Source organism: Physella acuta, unplaced genomic scaffold, assembly GCF_028476545.2.
Source record: "Physella acuta isolate Inbredline_101_S28 unplaced genomic scaffold, ASM2847654v3 ptg001379l, whole genome shotgun sequence".
NCBI classification, from domain to species: domain Eukaryota; kingdom Metazoa; phylum Mollusca; class Gastropoda; family Physidae; genus Physella; species Physella acuta.
The window spans coordinates 201143-226660 of record NW_026732894.1 but is presented as its reverse complement, the minus strand read 5'-3'; the positions used below and the strand labels follow the sequence as shown (position 1 = coordinate 226660).

The window sequence follows — 25518 nt, the reverse complement described above, 5'->3', positions numbered from 1 at the left end:
CGTACACGACTACACTTAGACGTACACGACTACAGTTACAGACGTACACGACTACAGTTACAGACGTACACGACTACACTTACAGACGTACACGACTACACTTACAGACGTACACGACTACACTTACGGACGTACACGACTACACTTACAGACGTACACGACTACACTTACGGACGTACACGACTACACTTACAGACGTACACGACTAGACTTACAGACGTACACGACTACACTTACGGACGTACACGACTACACTTACAGACGTACACGACTACACTTACGGACGTACACGACTACACTTACAGACGTACACGACTACACTTACAGACGTACACGACTACACTTACAGACGTACACGACTACACTTACAGACGTACACGACTACACTTACAGACGTACACGACTACACTTACAGACGTACACGACTACACTTACAGACGTACACGACTAGACTTACAGACGTACACGACTACACTAAGACTTACAGACGTACACGACTACATTTACAGACGTACACGACTACACTAAGACTTACAGACGTACACGACTACACTAAGACTTACAGACGTACACGACTACATTTACAGACGTACACGACTACATTTACAGACGTACACGACTACACTTACAGACGTACACGACTACATTTACAGACGTACACGACTACATTTACAGACGTACACGACTACATTTACAGACGTACACGACTACACTTACAAACGTACACGACTACACTTACAGACGTACACGACTACACTTACAGACGTACACGACTACATTTACAGACGTACACGACTACACTTACAAACGTACACGACTACACTTACAGACGTACACGACTACCCTTACAGACGTACACGACTACACTTACAGACGTACACGACTACACTTACAAACGTACACGACTACACTTACGGACGTACACGACTACACTTACAGACGTACACGACTACACTTACGGACGTACACGACTACCCTTACAAACGTACACGACTACACTTACAGACGTACACGACTACACTTACGGACGTACACGACTACCCTTACAAACGTACGCCTACCCTTACTGTTAACACACTGCTTTCATTAATATAGCACACTTCTTAAAAAAATTACCAAGTAAAAAAACGTTTTTTTTTATTAAACAAAAACCCACTAGTGCAAGTTGTTGGTTTTTAAGACCTCAGCACTCTATCAACAATACACACGCGTTTTTTAAATTTCTCTAGCCAATGGCCGGACTCTGTGGTGTCATGTGACTTTTTAAAAATAATTTCCGTTGTGTGTTCGTTCCCTTGGGAGCGCAGAATGAAGAACGCACTACAACAGACGCAATCATCTGATACCAGTTTTTGTTATGCTTTTGTTAAAAGCTATTTGTATAATCAATTATACGCAGATAGTTCTGCATTCTTCGGGGGTAGATCATTTATAAGTTGGGGGGGGGGGGGGTCAATGGGTAAGTTTTATATATCGCTTGAGATAGGGCCGTTGGACGCGCTCACTTACCGGGCAGATGCCCGAAAGAAACACTGAACCTAACGCTAAACGTTAAGTGCATGGCTAGATATCAGCCCAGTCTCCCTCCCCCCCCCCCCCCCCATACGAACGAAGAAGAATTTACATAGAACATAAAATAGGCCTATATCCTTTTACCGTTTACCGGTGTTCGCATCCCCACCTAAAAAGTTGCGTCCTCGACGGAGAACCTCTTGTATTATTATGAGTAGACCTACCACTATAATAATGTCATTTTTTTTAAAGTTCATCCTACAGGTTTTAGTGCGCATATATATATATCTCTCTCCATCCCCCCCCCCCCCCCCTAACTGTCCACTGTAATCAGTTACTTGTCAAATTATAGAGTGTAGTTTTTAAAAGGTTGAACTTACCTTACTGTGAGAGAGGGGGCAGGTAGATTCTTTTCGAATCTTAACTGTGTCTAAAATGGCAATCATATTAACATGTTCATTTCATTGCCGGTTAAAATAATAAGTTATTTTCTTTGCTATTAGATTCTACATCTCTTAAATTTTTAAATATTGTTTTCTACTTTAGGGGGTCGTCCATACATGACGTCACACTCGAAGGGGACCCTTAATTGAGTGACGATTTGTGTTTGGGGGGGGGGGGGTTCGGATAATATGACGTCACATTTTTGCATTAAAAAAAAACGAATTTCGGCCGTTATTTAGCTTTTAAGAAAATTGTTTTAATTAATTGGAATAGAACTTGATTAAAATACAGGTGCTGACTGATCTCAGTCAAGTTTTTAGTATTTTCTTTTAAGAAAAATTTAACTTCGGGGTGTTGTAGGCTGAGGTATGACGTCATTTTTTTGGGAGGGGGGGGGGGGGCTGGCTTTTTGTGACAATGTGTGACCGAGGGGAGTAGGTTAAAAAAAAAGTGTAACGTCATGTATAGATTCCCCCCCTTTATTTATTTTTGCTATAAAATGCTTTTTGTTTTTTCTTCTTATTTGTAATGCAATGGTAAATATCTGTTTCAGGATGGAAAGGTTTTGGGAGGAAGAACTCGGTACCAAGGGAGCAGCAGCGGCATCGTTTGGCAGCGCAATCTTCCGCTCCTTCAAGACAAGAATCATCATTGGAGCTTTTGCCAGTCTGGTCTACGCTTTTCTCAGTTTGGCTAACCCAGTAGGTTCTTCTGTTTTCTTTCAGTAGGTTCTTCTGTTTTTGATCAGTAGGTTCTTCTGTTGTCTTTCAGTAAGGGGGGGGCTCTGTCCCCCCCCCCCAAAGTAAGTCTACTGCCCCCCCAACCGGTATGGAATTTATATAGTAAACATACACTTTCTCTAGTGTCCGGCCCCTTGAAAAATGTTGCCCCCCCCCCCAAATATCAAGTGCCCCCCCCCTCCTCAGAGAAAAAAAGTCTGGAAGAAACACTTCTTCTGTTTTCTATCAGTAGGTGACACCATCTACGGGGTGGGGGGGGGGGGTGTGACACCAAAACAAAGATTAATGAGGAAATCTGCTTTTCTCAGTTAGTTTAATTACTTATTAAGTTAATCTACATGCAGGTGTCAGACAATTAGCGACTCAACTGCAAGGGTGGGGTGGTTATGGTAAATGTGCAGTAGATAAATAAAGCAGCTTTTTAAATGACAATAGTGGTTATATTGGGGTGGTGTAGGGGGGTGAGAAACTGATTTGTTTTAGCAGTGAGCATGCGGATTTGGGTTTGTTGAGGGCAGCGAAAATTGATACATTTACGAGATGTTTATTTTTGTTGATACCCCCCCTCCTTCTCCCTGTTTTTTTTTTACTAAATTAACCAGGTTCTTAAAAAAATATATCTAAAATATAGCATTAATACAAGTTTTTGGCTTTAAAAACTTCCATTTTATTTATTTTTTATATAGATAAGCTAGTTATTTTATTTTATTTTTTTTAAGGTTATTTCATCCAGCATAATTTGTGTTGTCTATTATGTATTTAATATTTTTAACATTATCTTTTTTAGTTTTCATTTATTTTTTTCTTGAAACAAAATATGTTTGAATGGTGTACATTTTTTTAATAAGCTGTAGCCCCAATTAGAGTCTAGAATAAACAGCATCAGGTTGTTAGCCACATGTCCCAGTTGTCAGACATGCTGATTAAACAAAACGTGTTGAATCAAATATTAATGAATTGTTTAGAATTCATAATTACAGTAATCCTATTAAAATATTGGATATAGGCTTATAATTTGATAATGCCATTGAAAAATGGAGTGGAATTGTAGATCTTGAATCTAGATCATAAAAAAAAATAAGCATGTGCAATTACCTTTATTCTATTTTTTTAAAATTTCAATTATTGGTTATTTATTTTTAATAACTATTTCACAACAAGTGTAAATTTGATCTTCATGCCACGTCTTTAGTTTGCTCTACATTTTTCAAAGCTTTGTTGTTTTGCTTATTTTTAAATTTTTCTAGATCCTGGTCATCAGATATTTCTTGACCTTAAAGTTTTGTGTTTCTCTAGATCCTGGTCATTTAGATATATCTTGATCTAAAAGTTTTGTGTTTCTCTAGATCCTGGTCATTTAGATATATCTTGATCTAAAAGTTTTGTGTTTCTCTAGATCCTGGTCATTAGATATTTCTTGACCTAAAAGTTTTATGTTTCTCTAGAACCTGGTCATGAGATATTTCTTGACCTAAAAATGTTTTTTTTTTTAAAGATTCTGATCATCATATATTTCTTGACCCTAAAGATTTGTTTTTCTAGATCGTGGTGATCAGTATTTCTTGACTTAAAAATATTTTTTTTTAAATTTTGATCATTAGATATTTCTTGACCTAAAAGTTTTGTGTTTCTCTAGATCCTGGTAATGAGATATTTCTTGACCTAAAAGTTTTATTTTATTCTAGATCCTGGTCATTAGATATTTCTTGACCTAAAAGTTTTATATTTCTCTAGATCCTGGTCATTAGATATTTCTTGACCTAAAAGTTTTATGTTTCTCTAGATCCTGGTCATTAGATATTTCTTGACCTAAAAGTTTTGTGTTTCTCTAGATCCTGGTCATTAGATATTTCTTGACCTAAAAGTTTTATGTTTCTCTAGATCCTGGTCATTAGATATTTCTTGACCTAAAAGTTTTGTATTTCTCTAGATCCTGGTCATTAGATATTTCTTGACCTAAAAGTTTTATGTTTCTCTAGAACCTGGTCATTAGATATTTCTTGACCTAAAAGTTTTGTATTTCTCTAGATCCTGGTCATTAGATATTTCTTGACCTAAAAGTTTTGTATTTCTCTAGCTAGATCCTGGTCATTAGATATTTCTTGACCTAAAAGTTTTGTATTTCTCTAGATCCTGGTCATTAGATATTTCTTGACCTAAAAGTTTTGTGTTTCTCTAGATCCTGGTCATTAGATATTTCTTGACCTAAAAGTTTTGTTTCTCTAGAACCTGGTCATTAGATATTTCTTGACCTAAAAGTTTTGTATTTCTCTAGATCCTGGTCATTAGATATTTCTTGACCTAAAAGTTTTGTGTTTCTCTAGATCCTGTTCATTAGATATTTCTTGACCTAAAAGTTTTGTATTTCTCTAGATCCTGGTCATTAGATATTTCTTGACCTAAAAGTTTTGTTTCTCTAGAACCTGGTCATTAGATATTTCTTGACCTAAGTTTTGTATTTCTCTAGATCCTGGTCATTAGATATTTCTTGACCTAAAAGTTTTATATTTCTCTAGATCCTGGTCATTAGATATTTCTTGACCTAAAAGTTTTATATTTCTCTAGATCCTGGTCATTAGATATTTCTTGACCTAAAAGTTTTATATTTCTCTAGATCCTGGTCATTAGATATTTCTTGACCTAAAAGTTTTATATTTCTCTAGATCCTGGTCATTAGATATTTCTTGACCTACCTGTCCGAGGAGACAGTGACCATCAGGTCAGGGATCGTGTACGCTGCTTGTCTAGGTCTGATCCTGCTACTCAGAGGCCTGACCGGTGCATTCTTCTGGATGGTCAACTATGAAGCAGGTCAGTCCCACCTGATGTACTAAGACTGCTTATAGGGGAAATACCCAAAGTTATTGTTTTTAATCATGGACCCAATTTGTTTGAATTAGCTAAAATTCAGTAGGATGGAGAGGTGTACTTGTGTCCATATGTTGCTTGAGGTTGATAGGAATGATAATGATGAAGCAGATGATGATGATAATGAAGAAGAAAAAGATAATAGTGATGATTATAAAGAGGATAATGATGATGGTGATAAATATAATGATCATGAATATATTGATGATGATGAAGAAGATAATGTTGATGTTGATGATTGTATTGTATAGTTAACATAATTAGCTGACATAGATTTATAAGTTGTGATGTTTTTACCCTCCCAGCTGCTCGTATCAAGTATGGGTCTCTAGCTCTGCTCTACAAGAAGATTTTACACCTTAAGACACTCAAGGACAAGACAGTTGGAGATGTAAACATTTTTGTTTTTTACAAACGGGAGAATAAGTTTATTGAACAATAGCATTAGGTTATAGTCAGTGGGTTAGCCTTAGGGAGTGGGGTAAGGGTTGAGGTTGGATGCGCAGGGCAATTTGAGATGTAAATTTATTTATATAATTATGTTACCAACAGCTTACTAATGGGGGAGTGGTTGGGTGGTTGGCACAAAAAATTATCACAGTAGTTTGAAAATAATAATAGTCACATGTTCAACTTATGTGTTTTAGCGTTCTATGGAGTGGAAAAAATTTTTAATGTGACTTAGATAATAATTTCCCGTACTTGTAGAAACGGTGGCGAAGCGTTTTTTCTGCAAGTATTTCTATCCTAACGTACAATTTTCCTGTCCATATTTTGACCAGATGGTGAACCTTATCAGCAATGATGGACAACGCATCTGGGACGGCATCATCATGGGTCCATTCCTCATTGGTGCTCCAATGATTGTGGTCATCAGCTGTGTCTACAGCGTTGTCTTCTTAGGCCCATGGGCATTAATCAGCTTCATCATCATCCTTGGCTTCTATCCCTTTGCTGTAAGTTTCATTCACTCAGTACATTGATTTACATTTTATGGATTCTAAAAATACAAAGATTTGATATATATTCTACGTATAATTTAATATTATATTTTTTCTTAAATACATAAAATAATATTTTCTTATAATACTTTCTCTTACACAGATGTCATTTGCAAAGTTATCACAAAATTACAGAGAAAACAGTATTAAAATTACAGATCAACGGGTATGTTTTCCAATAATTTACATCAAACCCACCACCACATATAAATAAAATTGTAAATAATTTTAATCATTTCAAAATAAATTTAAGAAACATTATTTGTGAAAAGTAAATAAAAATTCATGTTTCATTGCATATGACTAAAATAAATCTTTTTAATCCTAAACCGTTTTACATACGATGTAGCTGATTATGTTTAATTGATTGATTGCAAACAATTTCATAATCTCATCCTCAGGTTGGGCTAATGAACGAGCTTCTTACATCCATTAAGTTAATTAAAATGTATGCTTGGGAATCTTCATTTGCTAATAAGATTTCAGGTTAGAGTTAAATGCTTTAAGTAAATTTGGTGTAGTCTTATGGTGATTAGGTTTTTATTTAACTTTTATGACATACCAAATTAAGTAACTCCCTTAGCATCGTCAATAATAATTTTTTTTTAATTTACTGTCACGAAAGTGACATTATTTTTAATAAAATTAAATTATTATCAGCATTTTCATTAAATAAATAATAAGTTTTCATAAATGTCAGCAAACTATTATGGTGCATGTAAATTTAAAGCCATGTTAAAAAACAGTCCAAACTTATTCAATACCAAAACACATAGAAAAAATGCTTAGCCAATCAGTTAAGCCATCAAATGTTAATGTAGCCAGTCACTTTATTTATCAAATGTTAACTTAGCCAATCACCTTAGCTATCACAAGACATAGAACAAAATGCTTAACCAATCGCTTTAGCTATCAAACAATACCTTAACCAATCACCTTAGCTACCAAACATTATTTTAGCCAATCACCTTAGCTATCAAATGTTAACTTAGCAAATCACCTTAGCTATCTAACATTACCTTAGCCAATTACCTTCTTTATCAAATGTTAACTTAGCCAACGACCTTAGCTATCAAATGTTAACTTAGCCAAGCATTTATCAAACATGACCTCAACCAGTCACCTACCAAACATTACCTCAACCAATCACCTTAACCCCCAAACATTACCTCAACCAATCACCCCCAAACATTACCTCAGCCAATCACCTACCAAACATTACCTCAACCAATCACCCACCAAACATTACCTCAACCAATCACCTTAACCCCCAAACATTACCTCAACCAATCACCTTAACCCCCAAACATTACCTCAACCAATCACCCCCAAACATTACCTCAACCAATCACCCCCAAACATTACCTCAACCAATCACCTACCAAACATTACCTCAACCAATCACCTTAGCCCCCGAACATTACCTCAACCAATCACCAACCAAACATTACCTCAACCAATCACCCCCAAACATTACCTCAACCAATCACCTTAGCCCCCAAACATTACCTCAACCAATCACCTACCAAACATTACCTCAACCAATCACCTTAGCCCCCAAACATTACCTCAACCAATCACCTACCAAACATTACCTCAACCAATCACCTTAGCCCCCAAACATTACCTCAACCAATTACCTACCAAACATTACCTCACCAATCACCTTAACCAACAAACATTACCTCAACCAATCACCTTAACCAACAAACATTACCTCAACCAATCACCTTAACCAACAAACATTATCTCAACCAATCACCTTAACCAACAAACATTACCTCAACCAATCACCTTAGCCCCCAAACATTACCTCAACCAATCACCTTAACCAACAAACATTACCTCAACCAATCACCTTAACCAACAAACATTACCTCAACCAATCACCTACCAAACATTACCTCAACCAATCACCTACCAAACATTACCTCAACCAATCACCTTAACCAACAAACATTACCTCAACCAATCACCTTAACCAACAAACATTACCTCAACCAATCACCCACCAAACATTACCTCAACCAAACACCTTAGCCCCCAAACATTACCTCAACCAATCACCTTAGCCCCCAAACATTACCTCAACCAATCACCCCCAAACATTACCTCAACCAATCACCTTAGCCCCCAAACATTACCTCAACCAATTACCTACCAAACATTACCTCAACCAATCACCTACCAGACATTACCTCAACCAATCAGCCCCCAAACATTACCTCAGCCAATCACCTTAGCCCCCAAACATTACCTCAACCAATCACCTACCAAACATGTGAACTTTGACCTGTCCCCAGATATCAGATCAGATGAGAAATCCATCCTAGAGAAAAGTGTGTTTGTACAGAGTGTCAGCATGGGATCCTCCATGCTTGTCCCCATCTTTGCCAGCTGCCTCATGTTCATTGCCTACGTCGCCACTGGACATAATTTAACGGCCATGGAGGTAATTTGACATCAGATTTAATTTTATTGAGTTGTTTTTTTACAGTTTAACCAACTGGAATAATATTGTACCCCAGATTACAACCTAGATCACTTTCTTATAAAAAGCTTATGCAACTTCTCCATCTGACTAATCAGTCTTGCTAAAAACAGCTTTTTTAGTGAGAAAAAAAAATCACATTTTAATTATTTGTTAAATTGCATAAAAACTCCATCACAACAATATGAGAGAAAAAGTGTACATTCAAGTTAAAAGTGATATGGGGGGGGGGGTCTTTAGATGGATGACTGTAGTCTAGAAGTTATCTTCACTTTTATAATTTGCTGATGCCAGGTACTTAGTAAAGCTGAACTTGCTCCAAAGCTCAACTTAAGAAATCTCAAATAAAATATAGTAAAAAATATGTGTATTATTTGTTTTTAAAAAATATGTGTATTATTTGTTTTAATGGTGTTTTCCAGCTAAAATATAAGTTTTACAGCTCTTTAAATATTAGTATTTGTAGTAGGACTATCTTTAGATGTCATTGGTTCAAAGAGGTAGCTAGAAGAAGTTGTTACAATGTAAGCCTTGTTTACATAATTACAACTTAAATCTACATACATAATCTATATGAATTATTTGATAACAACTGATGCATATAATCATATGAGTCTTTATAAATAATTTGAGGACAGAAGCATACAGATGAATACCAGTGGCGTAGCGAGGGGGCGGGGGGTGCGGACCGCACCGGGTGACACCATTTAGGGGGGGGGGGGTGACACCAAGGCAAAAAATAGCAAAAATGGGGGATGACACCATTAAGTGCCGCACCGGGTGAAACCCAACCTCGCTACTCCACTGATGAATACAATTAATTTTGTTTAGGTCCTAATTTTGTGTCTCTATGTAGGGCTACATCATTAGTTTAAATACAACACCAGCATACAGTTGTAGTAGCGCAATGTTGCATACAAACATCTTTTTTTGTTACAGGCCTTCACATTTGTATCCCTGCTCAACACCATGCAGTCCTCCATGGCCACCATACCATTTGCATTGAAAGCTCTCTCAGAAATGGTGGTCACAACTAGAAGATTTCAGGTGAGTTAGATCTTGATGCTTATGTTTATAAATATTTATGATATGGTAGTCACAACTAGAAGATTTCAGGTAAGTTGGATCTTGATGCTTATGTTTATAAATATTTATGATATGGTAGTCACAACTAGAAGATTTCAGGTAAGTTGGATCTTGATGCTTATGTTTATAAATATTTATGTTTTATAATGGAAGCCTAGTGACACCGGCCATTGGTCGATACAGTCATTAAATGTTTACACATTACTTACATGGAATATTAAATTTTTAAAAAATTCATTTATAAAATATTTAAATATCACAAAGTTGTAATATTTTACTTGCTGTACCATATTTTTTTCCATTTATCCTGTAATTCAGAACAGAAACAGTTCATAACTATTTCATTTTGTTATTAGATTTTAAAATTGTCTACATATCTAATAGTTTTTTTTAAATACAAATTTGCTTTGTTGCTTTTCAATTCCTATCCAGATTAAAGTTTTTAATATTTATATTTGAATGCAGGAAATACTTCTGATGGATGAGATAAATTCTCTCCCTCTTCCAACATCAAGCAATATTGCTGTTGAGATGAACAGTGCGTCATTGACTTGGACTCAAGCTCATTCAAAGAAAGATATGTGCAATGGTAAATATTGTCTTGATATTCATATGTGCAATGGTAAATATTGTCTTGATATTCATATGTGCAATGGTAAATATTGTCTTGATATTCATATGTACAATGGTAAATATTGTCTTGATATTCATATGTGCTATAGTAAATATTGTCTTGATATTCATATGTACAATGGTAAATATTGTCTTGATATTCATATGTACAATGGTAAATATTGTCTTGATATTCATATGTACAATGGTAAATATTGTCTTGATATTCATATGTACAATGGTAAATATTGTCTTGATATTCATATGTACAATGGTAAATATTGTCTTGATATTCATATGTACAATGGTAAATATTGTCTTGATATTCATATGTACAATGGTAAATATTGTTTTAATATTTTATACTAAAGTGCAATGGTAAAAAATATTGCTAAGGTATTTGACTAATTGGAAATGGAAAATTGTTTCTTTTCCATTTTTTATTAATAATGTGCTGTGGGACATTATTCATTAGCTCTGATACTAGTGGCAATAGTTAATTGTGCTTGAACTCAGGTACAATTTTGGAATTGTAAGCTTGACAAAGTCAGAAAGTTGGTCTCAGCCATAAGTCTCTAGGGACCTCCTAAATGGTAACTGTGACAAGTTTGTTCTCAGACATAAGTGGGTAAGGTACTCCTGAGTCCACCCAGATCTTATAAAAGTAAGTAAGGGTGGCTGGGTACAATACTGACCACACCATTCCTTCATATGTCAGTTCCAAAAAACAGAAGAACTCTACTCTATTCACCATATAAAGCATGAGCATTAGGTTTGAAAAGAACCAATTTTAAAACAAATTCTGATAAAAGTGAACTTTAAATAACTTAGCCAACCATACATGTAGCTTATGGTAAGAATATGAATAGCACACTACGTAACTGTATAATAAATTACTATGTAGTTTATTGAAATATTCTGAATAGCACATTATGGAATTGTGTATGACAAATTGCTATGTAGTTTATGGTATATTGAATTCTGAATTGCACTCTATGAAACTGCGTGATAAATTGCTTACTTGTGTGTCTCAGTCTGTCATCATACACCCTTTACCCCCTACTGTACCCAGTACTTAGGTCAAATCCAGTGGCGTAGCGAGGTCGGGTGTCACCCGGTGCGGCACTTAATGGTGTCACCCCCCCAGAGGCATAGAGACCCTTCCCAGGGACAAACATTCAAATTTTCGATTTGCACCCCCCCCCCCCTCAAACTTTCGATTTGCACCCCCCCTCTCAAGATTTTGATTTGCACCTCCCCCCCTCAAACTTTCGATTTGCACCCCCCCTCGAGTTTTTCTCTATATATTTTGCTATTTTTTGCCTTGGTGTCACCCCCCTAAATGGTGTCACCCGGTGTGGTCCGCACCCCCCGCCCCCCCCCCTCGCTACGCCCCTGGTCAAATCTACTTTACCTGTGAAATTGTTGCATGACCTTGTGTGTCTGTTGTCATCCACCCTACACCCCCTACTGTCTCCAGTGCTATAGTCAATTCTAATTCACCTCTGAAATTGTTGCATGACCTTGTGTGTCTGTTGTCATCCACCCTACACCCCCTACTGTCTCCAGTGCTATAGTCAATTCTAATTCACCTCTGAAATTGTTGTATGACCTTGTGTAGTGTCAGCTCCAGTTACATCAATTTCTCTGGTTATCTAGATTATTTTGGTCAACCTACTTAACATGTTCCCAGTTGGATTAAAATGTAGAGCATGTCTAACCTTGTAGGTGCTGGTTTGTGCAAGGTGCCTTCTATCTGTCCCTACTAAAGTTTGTGGATGAATTGATGGATAGGATTTTATTGGGTTTTTTAAGCCCTTAATTTATTGGATGTCAGAACACAAATATTGTTCTATAATATTTCTTCCTTATAAGCTAAAATAATATCAGACCACCTAATTTTCTATAACAGCTAAAATAATAAGACCATATAATGTTCAATATTCTTTTCTTCCTTGTTAATAATGTCTGACCATTTAATATTTTTTATCATTCTTAGAATCAGCTAAAATAATGTCAGACCACTTTATAATTTACATTATTTATTTTTAATATCCGCTAAAATAATATCAGACCACCTAATATTTTTTTAATATTATTTATCCCTAGAATCAGTTAAAATATTATTAGATCAACTAATGTTCTATATTCATTTTTCCTGGTATCAGCTTAAATAATATCAGGCCACCTAATATTTTATATTACTTATTCCTAGAATCAGCTAAATAATGTCCGACCACCTAAGGTTCTATATTTATTTTCCCATGGTATCAGCTAAAATAAAAATGGAACGAGGAAGAGTTTGTAATTTACATCTAGTCTCTATAGTATATTACTCTAGCAGGCTCTACCTCTTACACTCTGACACTGACTCATCTATTTTAGGATCAGTAGCAAAATCAAAGAAAAAGAAGAAGAAGAAAGAGAAAAAAGACGAGGAAGATGAAAGCCTGAATGACAACGTGGAGACAGAGGGAGTGAACAAAATCTTCACCGGCCCCACTCTCCAAGACATCACATTCTCGTTGAAAAAGGTCAACTTCCGTTTTTTGTAACTCTAGACTAATAAATCTTCATCACAAAAAAAATGTTTAATTCAAAAACTAATAACTAATTAAAATGTTGCCATGTTAAGGCTTAAGTAGTATTTATGTTACAGTAATGTGTGGAGCAAAAAAAAACAACACAACCCCACATAAGCTTGATTAATTAATTAAAATTAAATTAATTAAACTACCTTAGTTTAAAACCATTTCAGTGCTAGTGCACTAACAAAAATGTAAAATGTCCAAAAATGTAAAATGTCACCGGCTGTTATTTAAACTATTTTACAAGCATCATCATTTTTACAGATGGAAGGGGGGGGGACTATTAAATTTGGTCTGTAGCAGTAAAACAAACCCATGTTTCCTTGAGATAAGTAATACATATATTATAGTTTAAGCAGTAAAAAAAAAATCTGTGAAAAAAAACACCCGGGTTCATTAAAATACATCAGGCTCATAAAGTAATGGTAAAAAAAAAAGTTTCCTTAAGATAAGTCATGCATCTTATTAAAGTCTGTAAGAGAAAAAAAATCACCTTAAGATAAGTAATAAATCATGTAACTTGTAAAACTGTGAACCTTGACCCACATTTAGTTTTTAAAAAACCCAAGCACTAACAGCTTCCTCCTTTAGACAGGTTGTTTGTTTTACTGTTGTCATGGTGTAGGTCATGTAAGGACAGGTGCACTGGCTACAGGTGCAGGGGTCAGATGCTTGTGCTGGTTAGAGGAGACACTGACTCTTGACTCAACTTTACCTAAAGTGGTCACTGAGTCACTGTCTCAGCTAAAAGAGTCATTGACTTAATAGACTCAACTCCAGAGGCGTAGTGACGGGGGTGGTGGGGGGGGGGTACATATGTCCCCTGGCGCTCACCCTAGGGATGCCAAAATAAGCTCATTTTAGCTGCTATTTTGAATTATAAATATAAAAAATATATGGGGGGGGGGGGGGGCACCAAATTGAAAGTTTTTCCCTGGGCACTGGGAGGGGTCGCTACACCCCTGCTCACCCCTGTTTAGAATGGTCAATGACAGAACCTTCAGCTCCCCTGTTTAGTGTGGTCAACCTCTGTTTAGAGCAGCAGCTAACCAACTGCTGTGGCGCTCCAATATAGGATCCCTGTTTTGATAATTGTGTCTGTGTTTTTTATGAGGGTTGTAATAAGGTTCTCAACCTTGTGTCACTGTTTTAAAAAATATATTGCAAGAACCAGTCCGAGCCAGACATACAAGTTTAAGCTATGACATAATTAAGATCATTTTTGTTCACACACTTCTGCTCAGGATAATTTATGATTATAGGGCAAGTATTTATAGTTTATTAAAGACAGTTTTTGAATGTAGTTTTTGGCATTAAGAAATGCCGAAATATGAAGGTTAAATCTGGCTTTCTGAGTGATTTAAAGTTGAAATGTTGACATGAGTTGATGTATTTTAATAGATGTAATCTATTTTTGAAAAGGAAGTTAAAATTAAATGATTTTTTGTTTGGATAGAAAATATACTAATTTAATTCCTTTATTTATAAAATAACTAAACATCAATATGTATTAGTGTCTGTACTTTCTCTTCTGCAAATAAAGCAGAGGGCTAATAAAAACTATTACAATCTATATATATAATTCTCTTCTTGGATACCCTAGAAAACATCGAGCTGCAATTGCGCCTAGCAAGCCCCCTCTCTTCCTCTCTAGGCATATCCATGCCACCCCCACATGGTCTGGTGAGCTGTGGTTCACGCTAAATGTTTACAATCGTAGAGCCGGGTTTAGTGACGGCTATTAGGGGCAGATAATTTAGTTTGAAACGATTTTAAACTTAGGGGAGGTAACTAAGAGGAGGCTGCTTTCACGGGGGGGGGGGGGGCGGTTGTAGGGTATGGGTTGGGGGAAAGGAGGCTTGGGGGGGGGTTATCGTCCTTAATGACCTACTGATAGTGTTTTAAAGCAAATATTTTCAGTGGCAGCATTGGTACTGTCGAATTCACAAATTATGAATTACAGAAAAGCAGAAAATAAAACAACTAAATAGCGGCATATTATACGCCGCGGGTCGGCTCGTTATTGATAATTCTAGTATTTTTTAAATTAGATTGTTGCTTTAGCTTCACATCATGCATTTTGATTCTGATAAACACTTAATGGTTTATGTTATTATTTTGCAATGAAAGATTTTTAAACATTATTCTCAGATCTTGATTTCTTTTTTAAAAATGTGCTAAAAATTGTTCCTTAAAAAATGTGCTAAAAATTGTTCCTTAAAAAATGTGCTAAAATAGAAGTCATGAAATTTTGAGTATCAACACAATTTTTAAAATGAGGGTCAAACAACTCCTGACATGACCTAATTATAGGGCATACAGGCAACAACCGGAAGGCCAAATTTAGCATGCAGTTAAATCAGGAATTTTTATAAAGCATCATAAAGCATCTCAGCTCATCAAAATTGCCACCCCCTTATAAATATTCATGATGAAAAATGGGCCTGAGTTATCAGTAGGGGTTCTCAAACTACCTGCCTGGTTGAAAAATGTGCTTCAAAATATGTGATATTTAGTAGGCTGTCTGAAGTATCTAACAGGGAAGGGAGGTTTCTGTGTTTTTTAAATATTTTATAGATCTAATTATTTTTTAGAAATAAAATTATTTTTATTATTATTAACAATAATAAAGAGTCAAAATACGTTAATAATAATAAATGAAAATACAAGTTCCATTAATCTATTTTTATACTATTACTGTCAATTGTTTTGTTTAATGAATTTGTCATCCTGTTTTTTAAAGGGTCAGATACTAGGTGTGTGTGGCAACATAGGAAGTGGGAAAAGTTCTCTCTTAAGCGCCATGTTGGGAAGGGTAGGTAATTTAATACATCAGAACCCATAAGGGAAGTAACTCATACGTTTGATTTGTCTACCCTGTGTAAAAAAATTTGCTTTCAGAAACTGATGCAGAAAAAAGATTGTAATATATACCAACCTGTATGGTGGATTATGAATAGCATCTGGAAACTAATTATTCTAATAACTTTTTAAATTTATAACTAAAGATCTGTATAAAAATTTTAAAATATAATCAAAATTGTTTCCTTAAAATGTGTACAATTTTTCTTTCACCAAGATGGATGTGGCGTCTGGGTCAGTGGCTGTGGCAGGGGGTGTGGCATATGTCCCACAGCAGGCATGGGTCACCAATGACACTGTCAAGGACAACATCATTTTTGGGCATGAGTTTGATGCAGCAAGGTAGGATTGATGTCTCTGATTGCTTTTTTAGAAACTATCCTGTTATCAAGTGAGGATTTTTATGTATTGAAAAAGATGGGGATTGGGGCTGAAGAGAGATATTTGTTATATGAGGACATATTCTACATTAGGTGATGGGGGAGGGGGAAAATGCTTTTTTAGTTATATTGGAATACTAGAATTACACATACAAAGACATGAAACCCCAACCAGATGTTTAAAAAAACTGTTTTTAAAAATGTGTAGATTTTTAAAAAAATTTTCAACCACCTCATTTTGTATCAGATACAAGCAAGTTATTAATGGGGGGGGGGGGGGGGGCATGCTTTTTTAACTGAATTGGAAAACTAGAATCACACTTATAAATACATGAAACCCCAAACAGATGTTAAAAAAAAAAAATAATGTGAATGTTTTAAAAAATGTGTAGATTTAAAAAAAAAATTTCACCCACCTCATTTTGTATCAGATACAAGCAAGTGATTAATGCCTGTGGTCTGACTGATGACTTCCAGTGCCTACCTCATGGTGATGTCACTGAGGTAAGGTTTATCTCACCTGTCCCATATATCCTGCCACGTCTTGAAAAATTAAGCAAATCTATGTGGATTGTTGTTAAATTTATTTCCGTTCTGCTCACTTTTTTTTAGAAAATCCTTTCCTTTTTTGCTTAACCCAATATGGTCCAGTCTTTAAGATATATCTACCAAGCTCTGATGTGTACCTGACTCATGTCAGGGAAAGTAAAGTTCTGACCACACTATCCCTTCATCTGTCTAGGTCACAGAAACAGGTGAACTCTACTTCATCTGCCATATGGACCACCAGGGTCAAAAGGGTTAATTTGCTTTAACCCATGATGTTGTGCTTGACTGTAACATTGAACCAGGACGATTTTTAATAATGGTTTTCAAAATAATTCACATTGCTATAACAGCAGGACTTCAAACTACAGCCCAAACTGTATTAAAATCACCCATACGTTTCATCTCAACTTTTCACGTTTGTGCCCAAAACACTTGGGGCAGATGAAGTAGAGTTCATCTGCTTCAGAGACCTCAGCATATCAAGGGATAGTGTGGTCAGCACTATGCCCAGTGGCCAAGAAACTTGGGGCAGATGAAGTAGAGTTCATCTGCTTCAGAGACCTCAGCATATCAAGGGATAGTGTGGTCAGCACTATGCCCAGTGGCCAAGAAACTTGGGGCAGATGAAGTAGAGTTCATCTGCTTCAGAGACCTCAGCATATCAAGGGATAGTGTGGTCAGCACTATGCCCAGTGGCCAAGAAACTTGGGGCAGATGAAGAAGAGTTGATCTGCTACAGAGACCTCAGCATATGAAGTGTGGTCAGCACTATGCCCTGTGGCCTTTGTTTCCCTAACATGAGTCAGGTACCCATCAGAGCACTCATGTTTGCTGGATAATATTGAATGTGATATCTTGTCTGTATTACAGGTGGGTGAGAGGGGAGCTAACCTAAGTGGGGGTCAGAAACAAAGAATATCCCTGGCCAGAGCTGCCTACAGCAAATGTGACCTAGTTCTACTGGACGACCCACTTTCCGCTGTTGATGTGCATATAGGTCAACATATATTCCAGCACTGCATTATGGGACTGCTCAAAGGTCGGACGGTCGTCTTTGTGACACATCATTTAGAGGTGGGTAGAGGCTAATTGATTTTTAATAAAACTTCATCAGACTGTTTTATATATCATATTTAGCTCTCTGGCTGACATTGCTGTAAATTCAAATTTAAAAGAATATTTTTCCCACTTTAAACAACAAGAATTTTTTTTAAAAAGCTGTGTGTTAGTAAAGCCCATGGCTACTAAACACAAAAGTTCTGAGTTCAAACCCCTGAGCAGGTCAGGCTCAATAGCCAGGGACAGCAATTCCAAAATCATACAGCTGCTGCTTTTCAACATGTTGTTGGATAGACAAAGGCTATAGAAGCAAATCCAGAAAGTAAATCATGCTGAAATCAGAGTCAAGAGGCCATGTTATACTTAACAGTGGTGGAGGAAACACTGTCCAACATTACAATTAAGAATGAAAAAAAAGATGAAGAAAAGGGCTGGTTTTAGTTCTAAATTAAAAAAAAAAATGTCTAATCCTGATCAATCTTTTATATTATATTTACACCGACAAAAATTATGTCTTTTTATACCATTAACTTAAATACAATTGTTTATATGAAATATTTTATCTCAAAAACTAACATTTTTACCTTACAGTATTTGAAGTACTGTGATGAAATTCTTGTGATGAGAGATGGGGCTGTTGTGGAGAAAGGAACACATGACTTTATTTTATCCAATGGGAAGGAATATGCAAATTTGTTGAGTTTGTATAAGGTCAACCATGAGGAACCTGGTGATAGAAAAACTGAGAGGAAAAAATTACGAAATGGGGACACGGTAAAAACTCCAGGTGAGGAGTTTAAACTTTTTGTTCTGTAAAACATTTTTTTTAATTTTAAGTTTTATAATTATCCCTGTAAAATACTGCAGATTCTTAAAAAATTTATTTAGAAAATTGTTGCTAAAGTTAGGATAACTTTGCACAAGTAAACACACTATTAATTTTTAATAAAATGTTTTATCTTACTAAACTTTCTCTTAAAGACTGATAATGAACTTTAAAAGGTTTTTTTTCAAGCTTTGGTGGTATTAATCTAAAATAAAATGAAGCAATTCTTTTCAGAATAATTAAAATAAAAAATTGCTAAGAAATAAAATATAACTTGAAGTACCCCAGCATTTTTAGGTCTCTAAGGACCAAAATAAACCAGAACTAAACTTTAGTTTTTTCCTATTTGTAAGGAAACTCTGTTGTGTTGACTAGAAGTATTTCCTGTCCTTATAAAAATAAATTCCTGTTTGATCCAGATGTTATACCTGATGACAACAGCAATAGTTTGGGCCATGGGGACCATGATGATAGGACCAAAAGCAACCACACAGACACAGGACTTAATGGGGTCATCAAAGGTAAACAAACTAAGACAAATAGTAAACACTTACCTGTGGGTGGGTTTTTTTTTTTTTTTTTTTTAAACTTTTTTTCAACCTTAGGTGGTATTGTGTGATGGTGATGTTGTGAATCAAATTAACGCATGAACATTTCACTTGCATTTCTGGCTTTTGAAACAGATGTATTACTTGTTTACTTGTTATTTTATAACATTTTGTTGTCAATTTTTGTTTTCTCAGGTGCTGAGAAACTGATCAAGGAGGAGGAGATGGACAGCGGATCCCTCAAGTTTTATGTGGTTCACGAGTATATCAAATCTCTGGGAGGATATGTGGCTTTGTTTTTTATATTCATCTGCTTCTGTCTGCCGGTAGCTGGTGTGACCACAGCCAGTTGGTATCTGTCCTATTGGTTGGAGCAAGGGAATGGGGTAAGTGGTTGGGGGAATGGGGTAAATAGGTTGAGAATGGGGTAGGGAAATGGGGTAAGTTGCTGGGGGGAAATGGTTAGGGGAATGGGGTAAATAGATAAATAATGGGGTAAGTGGCTGGGGGAATGGGGTAAGTGGTAGGGGAATGGGGTAAGTGGCTGGGGGGAAATGGTTAGGGGAATGAGGTAGATGGGTTGGGAATGGGGTAGGGGGGAATGGGGTAAATGGGTTGGGAATGGGGAAATGGTTAGGAGAATGGGGTAAATGGGTTGGGAGTGGGGTACGTGGCTGGAGGAATGGGGTATATTTTGTGTCTCAGTATTTCAGTTTTGTCTAACTTTAAAGATGATAAATATTGAGATGACAAATTAAATTTTTTTTTTAACTTTTTGATTTCCCAGAATTCCAGTGCCCTGGTTGGCCCAGACAACCAGACAGTGCTGGAGACAAGAGTCATTGACAACCCCAACCTCAACAACTACCTCCTGGTTTATGCTGGGTTCATCCCCCTGCTCATCCTGGTCACACTGCTCCGGTCATTCTGCATCATGAAGGTAAAGATCTTCCGTCCCTGACCGTCTCAGTGTTAGGTTTAAAGCCAGGCTTGGTTAAGTGGTGGAGTATAGGATTACTAACCTCAAGGTTTTGAGTCATGTCCAGAGGCGTAGCGAACCTTCCCGGGGACTAACTTTCATTTTGGTGCCCCCCTCGGGAACAACTTTTCAATTTGCACCCCCCACCCCCCTCAAACTTTCAATTCGCAACCCCTCCCCCCCCCCCCCCCTCAAACTTTCAATTTGCACCCCTTTCCTCAAACTTTCCATTTTCACCCCCCCCCCCCCCAATATATTTTTTATATTTATAATGCAAAACTGCAGCTAAAATGAGATTTTAATTTGTTTTTCCAGCCCATTTTGGTATTGCCCCCCTGGTTACTTTTTTTTTAAAGTCAGATTTAGATTGAGTTGCTTTAGCAACGCCATCAATAATTTCAATGCAGTCAAAGTACTGGTAATTCTAACCCAGCTCTGCCCTATAGACTTCCATCTTTGTTTGTTAACGTAGTCAATGTTGACTGTGATATTTCAGGCCTCTCTAAGAGCCTCCAGTAACTTACATGATCGAGGTTTTGTCCACATTATAAGATGCTCGATGTCATTTTTTGAGACAACGCCCATTGGCAGAATTATCAACAGGTTTTCAGCAGATCTTGATGAAAGTGAGATCATTTGTCTGTAACTATTCTGTGTTACTCAATAAGCATTCCATTTTACTTATTTAGAACTATTTTTAAACATTTTTTAATTCTTTTTTAATGTATTTGTTTTATTTATTTATTTAATCTTTCTTTTCTGTAGCTTTAAAAAATGTTTATTCTTAAGTTTTCATTTTTTAATATTTGTTTCTATCTGCATCTTGTTTATTTGACTTTTTAAAATTATATATTATTATTTTAATCAAATTATGAAAATCTTTAACATTTTGTTCCTAAAAAATTCCTTCCAACTTTTAGTGGATGTTCGTCTACCAATGAACGTGGAGATATTTTTAACCAATGTACTTCAAGTTCTGGCAGCCATTGCTATGATTGGCTACGTGTCGCCATGGTTCCTTCTTGCAGTTGTGCCACTGGGCATGCTGTTCTTTCTGTTGATGATCATATTCCATGTGTGCGTGTGTGAGCTCAAGTGCCTGGACAATGTGACACGGTCACCTGTCATAAGTCACATGACCGCATCCATCCAAGGGTTGGCTTGTATCCACGCCTATCACAAGTCTCAACAGTTCATGCAGAAGTAAGTTCTTGTCATTGGCATTAATATACTCTTCTCTTATGCAAAAGTACTTGTCATTGTCATTCATATACTCTTCTCTTATGCACAAGTACTTGTCATTGTCATTCATATACTCTTCTCCCATGTACAAGTACTTGTCATTGTCATTCATATATTCTTCTCTTATGCAAATAGTACTTGTCATTGTCATTCATATATTCTTCTCTTATGCAAATAGTACTTGTCATTGTCATTACTATACTCTTCTATCTTGCACAAGTTTTTTCTAAGTCATCAATGCCCACTTGTCTTTTGCAAAAGTAAACATGCCTACTTTTCTAAATCATCTTGGTTTCTATCTAGAAACTATTTCATATAATGTCTTAAATTGTAAGAAAAAAATCAGTTGATACTATTCATCATGATCGGAATTTTACACTAAATCATGATTCTAGTAAACCGCCAACTTTAAAACTAAAACTATTACATAACCGAGTATAATTCCATAGTATAATGTTCATTCATTACCTCCATGAACTAGTAGGTTCTAATAACTAGTGGATAACCAATACATCTATATTGCTAACATTTAACATAAATTGGTGTGTAATACATTCATTGTTTTTACATATTGGTTGATTAATCTACAAATGTAATTGAAAAAAAAATGTCTTAACTGCCTACACCATTTTTATATCTGAAATTTAAATTACAAAGTTGATTAAACTTCTATGCTTTATTTAATTTAGATACAAATATAAATCTTTGCCACAAATCTTCATACCTGGACAATTATTAAATATTTTATGGTTCTCATTTATTAAAAATGTAATCAATTTTATTGTACCACATGGTTTCCATTTTGAATTCGTTTTTAAAAATAATTTTAAAATTAATAGTCTGATTGATAATTTAGCTGGTTGTGCTGTAGAATAAAGCAAGGTAATTAATTATGTTATAATTATTCCCTGAATGTCCAGACACTTTGAACTGCTCAACACCAACAGTGTGGCCGTCTTCTTGTTCCACTCGTCCAACCGCTGGCTGGCGCTCCGCTTGGATCTGGTCTGCTCAGGAGTTGCCTTCCTTACTGGGTTACTGGTCCTGGCCACCTATGATTACCTCAACCCAGCGCTCGCTGGCCTGGCGCTGTCGTTTGCTTTACAGGTGAGGTCAAAGGTTAAGTGGCTAATTACACACTACCAATGTATAGGGTCAAAGGTTAATTGATTTATCAAATACTAGACTTGGTTCTAATGTATTTGGTCGAGGGTTAAGTGGTTGATCATACACGATCCTTGATTTTTATGTATAGGGCCAGAATAGGGTCAAAAGGTTAAGTTAAATGGCTGATCACGTCATACTACCCTTAGTACCCATTTATTGTATATGGTTGAGGTCAACTGATGCTATTGAGAATTTCAGATGTTTTAAAATAATCTCATTGCTGACTCAAAAACAAAAGCCCTTAAGTGATAACTTTTATAAATATTGTATTTATGCTATTGGAAGTGGTCTCCCTGAACATTGAAAAAAACACAGAATTTCATTATTTGATAAAATTGATTCCCTTTGATACGCACAGTACTTTGATGGTGAATTAATTTATTTTCCTTATCTTATTAAAAACCATATTTTTAATATTGAACAAAATTATCTCCCCTCAGTTGTCTGGGCTGTTCCAGTTTACTGCTAGACTGGCTGTTGAAACAGAAGCAAGATTTACTGCAGTACAGAGGGTCCTGGAATACTGCAATGTAATGTAGTGTTTCTCTTTAGAGTCTTGATAGAATCAAGTAGCATGTCACAATAGCAATGTGTTGTCATGACATCACAAATGTGTTGTCAACACCAGTATGTCATGACATTAGCAATGTGTTGTCAACATCAGTATGTCATGATATTAGCAATGTGTTATCAACACGAGTATGTCATGACATCACAAATGTGCTGTCAACACGAGTATGTCATGACATCACAAATGTGTTGTCAACACCAGTATGTCATGACATCACAAATGTGATGTCAACATCAGTATGTCATGATATTAGCAATGTGTTGTCAACACGAGTATGTCATGACATCACAAATGTGTTGTCAACACCAGTATGTCATGACATCAGCAATGTGTTTCAACACCAGTATGTCATGACATCACAAATGTGATGTCAACACCAGTATGTCACAAGTGTAGTTTGGTTGAGGAAAATTATAGCATTAGTCTAAGACTTTTTTGTATTTGAAGTTTTAGCTGACTATAAATGCCATAGCTGTGTGATCTATTAGCTGCCATAGCTGTCTGCTCTATTAGCTGCCATAGCTGTCTGATCTATAACTGTCATAGCTGTCTGATCTATAACTGTCATAGCCGTCTGCTCTATTAGCTGCCATAGCCGTCTGCTCTAATAGCTGCCATAGCCGTCTGCTCTATTAGCTGCCATAGCTGTCTGCTCTATTAGCCGCCTATTCTCATAGCTACCTGTTACAACTGACCAATCTCCTGTCCTACAGGTGGAGGAACCTGACCCCTGCAAGCCAGTGGTCAGTGGTCAAGTCCCCCCAGACTGGCCCAAGTCTGCTGACCTACAGTTTAACAATGTCAAACTCAGGTACAGGGAAGGAGCACCTCTGGCATTAAAAGGTGTCACTTTCAGAGCTGAGCCTCATCAGAAGATAGGGATTGTGGGCAGAACAGGGGCAGGTAACTAGTCCATGTTTTCATGTAGGGCATTGTGGGCAGAACTGGGGCAGGTAGCAAGTCCATGTTTTCATGTAGGGCGTCAGGAGCAGGTAACTAGTCAATGTTTTCCTCAAGGCATTGTGTGAAGTAGGGGGGTAGTTAACTAGTCTATGTTTTTCTTTAGCAAGTTGTGAATTGATGTGGGCAGTATAGTCAACTTGAGTAGTTAAAAGTTGGCTAGATGTTGATCCAACCACCTTCTTTATATTTCACCTTTTAACTTAATCATGAAACAAACACCCTAGACTATAAAAAACATAAGTAATGCCTTTTGTTTGGACTTTTACAACCATACAATTAAAATTTAAATTTTTTTTAAAATTGCTTTCCTGTTAAACCCACTATAGGAAACTACTAACAGTTTTATAAAGCTGTTTTATAATACACAACCTTAACTCTAACCCTGATCCTAATCAATTACCTAACACCATACCCAACCTATTTCAAGATTGAAATTACTTGTAAGGAAAAGAATTCTCGAGTATAATGAACTAAAATGTGAAAAGTTTCACAATGAATGTTGTCACTACAATGTCCTTGTTTTCCCCCTTGTAGGCAAATCTTCTTTAACAGTGGCGTTGTTTCGCTTGGTGGAACTGGAGTCTGGTCAAATATTTATTGATGGTGTTGATTTATCTAAACTTCCTGTGGAGGATCTAAGGTCAAGGCTGTCTATAATTCCACAAGACCCAGTCTTGTTTGCTGGAACAATCAGGTGTGTGATGTGTGAGGGATGTTACATCAGATGTGTGATGTGTTGTGATGTTACATCAGGTGTGTGATGTGTGAGGGATGTTAATCAGGTGTGTGATGTGTGAGTGATGTTAATCAGGTGTGTGATGTTTTGTGAGTAATGTTACATCAGGTGTGTGATGTGTTGTGAGTGATGTTACATCAGGTATGTGATGTGTTGTGAGTGATGTTACATTAGGTGTGTGATGTGTTGTGAGTGATGTTACATTAGGCGTGTGATGTGTTGTGAGTGATGTTACATTAGGTGTGTGATGTGTTGTGAGTGATGTTACATCAGGTGTGTGATGTGTTGTGAGGG

The 25518-nt window shown here is 36.3% G+C and overlaps 1 protein-coding gene across 1 annotated transcript in view; it reads left to right on the top strand.

The window, feature by feature from the left end:
• Positions 1-25518, top strand: part of LOC131927174 (ATP-binding cassette sub-family C member 5-like) — a 96705-nt gene that overhangs the window by 66739 nt on the left and 4448 nt on the right. The window contains exons 5-28 of the mRNA XM_059282894.1: positions 2510-2657; positions 5360-5507; positions 5870-5955; positions 6347-6520; positions 6669-6731; positions 6967-7051; positions 8869-9017; positions 9996-10103; positions 10608-10731; positions 13140-13288; positions 16086-16157; positions 16422-16546; positions 17016-17088; positions 18004-18207; positions 18784-18979; positions 19438-19539; positions 19762-19952; positions 20354-20506; positions 21042-21171; positions 21466-21748; positions 22708-22894; positions 23395-23484; positions 24239-24428; positions 25023-25182. Of these exons, the coding sequence (XP_059138877.1) occupies positions 2510-2657; positions 5360-5507; positions 5870-5955; positions 6347-6520; positions 6669-6731; positions 6967-7051; positions 8869-9017; positions 9996-10103; positions 10608-10731; positions 13140-13288; positions 16086-16157; positions 16422-16546; positions 17016-17088; positions 18004-18207; positions 18784-18979; positions 19438-19539; positions 19762-19952; positions 20354-20506; positions 21042-21171; positions 21466-21748; positions 22708-22894; positions 23395-23484; positions 24239-24428; positions 25023-25182 (3390 nt within the window). The remainder of the gene's footprint in view (positions 1-2509; positions 2658-5359; positions 5508-5869; positions 5956-6346; positions 6521-6668; positions 6732-6966; positions 7052-8868; positions 9018-9995; positions 10104-10607; positions 10732-13139; positions 13289-16085; positions 16158-16421; positions 16547-17015; positions 17089-18003; positions 18208-18783; positions 18980-19437; positions 19540-19761; positions 19953-20353; positions 20507-21041; positions 21172-21465; positions 21749-22707; positions 22895-23394; positions 23485-24238; positions 24429-25022; positions 25183-25518) is intronic.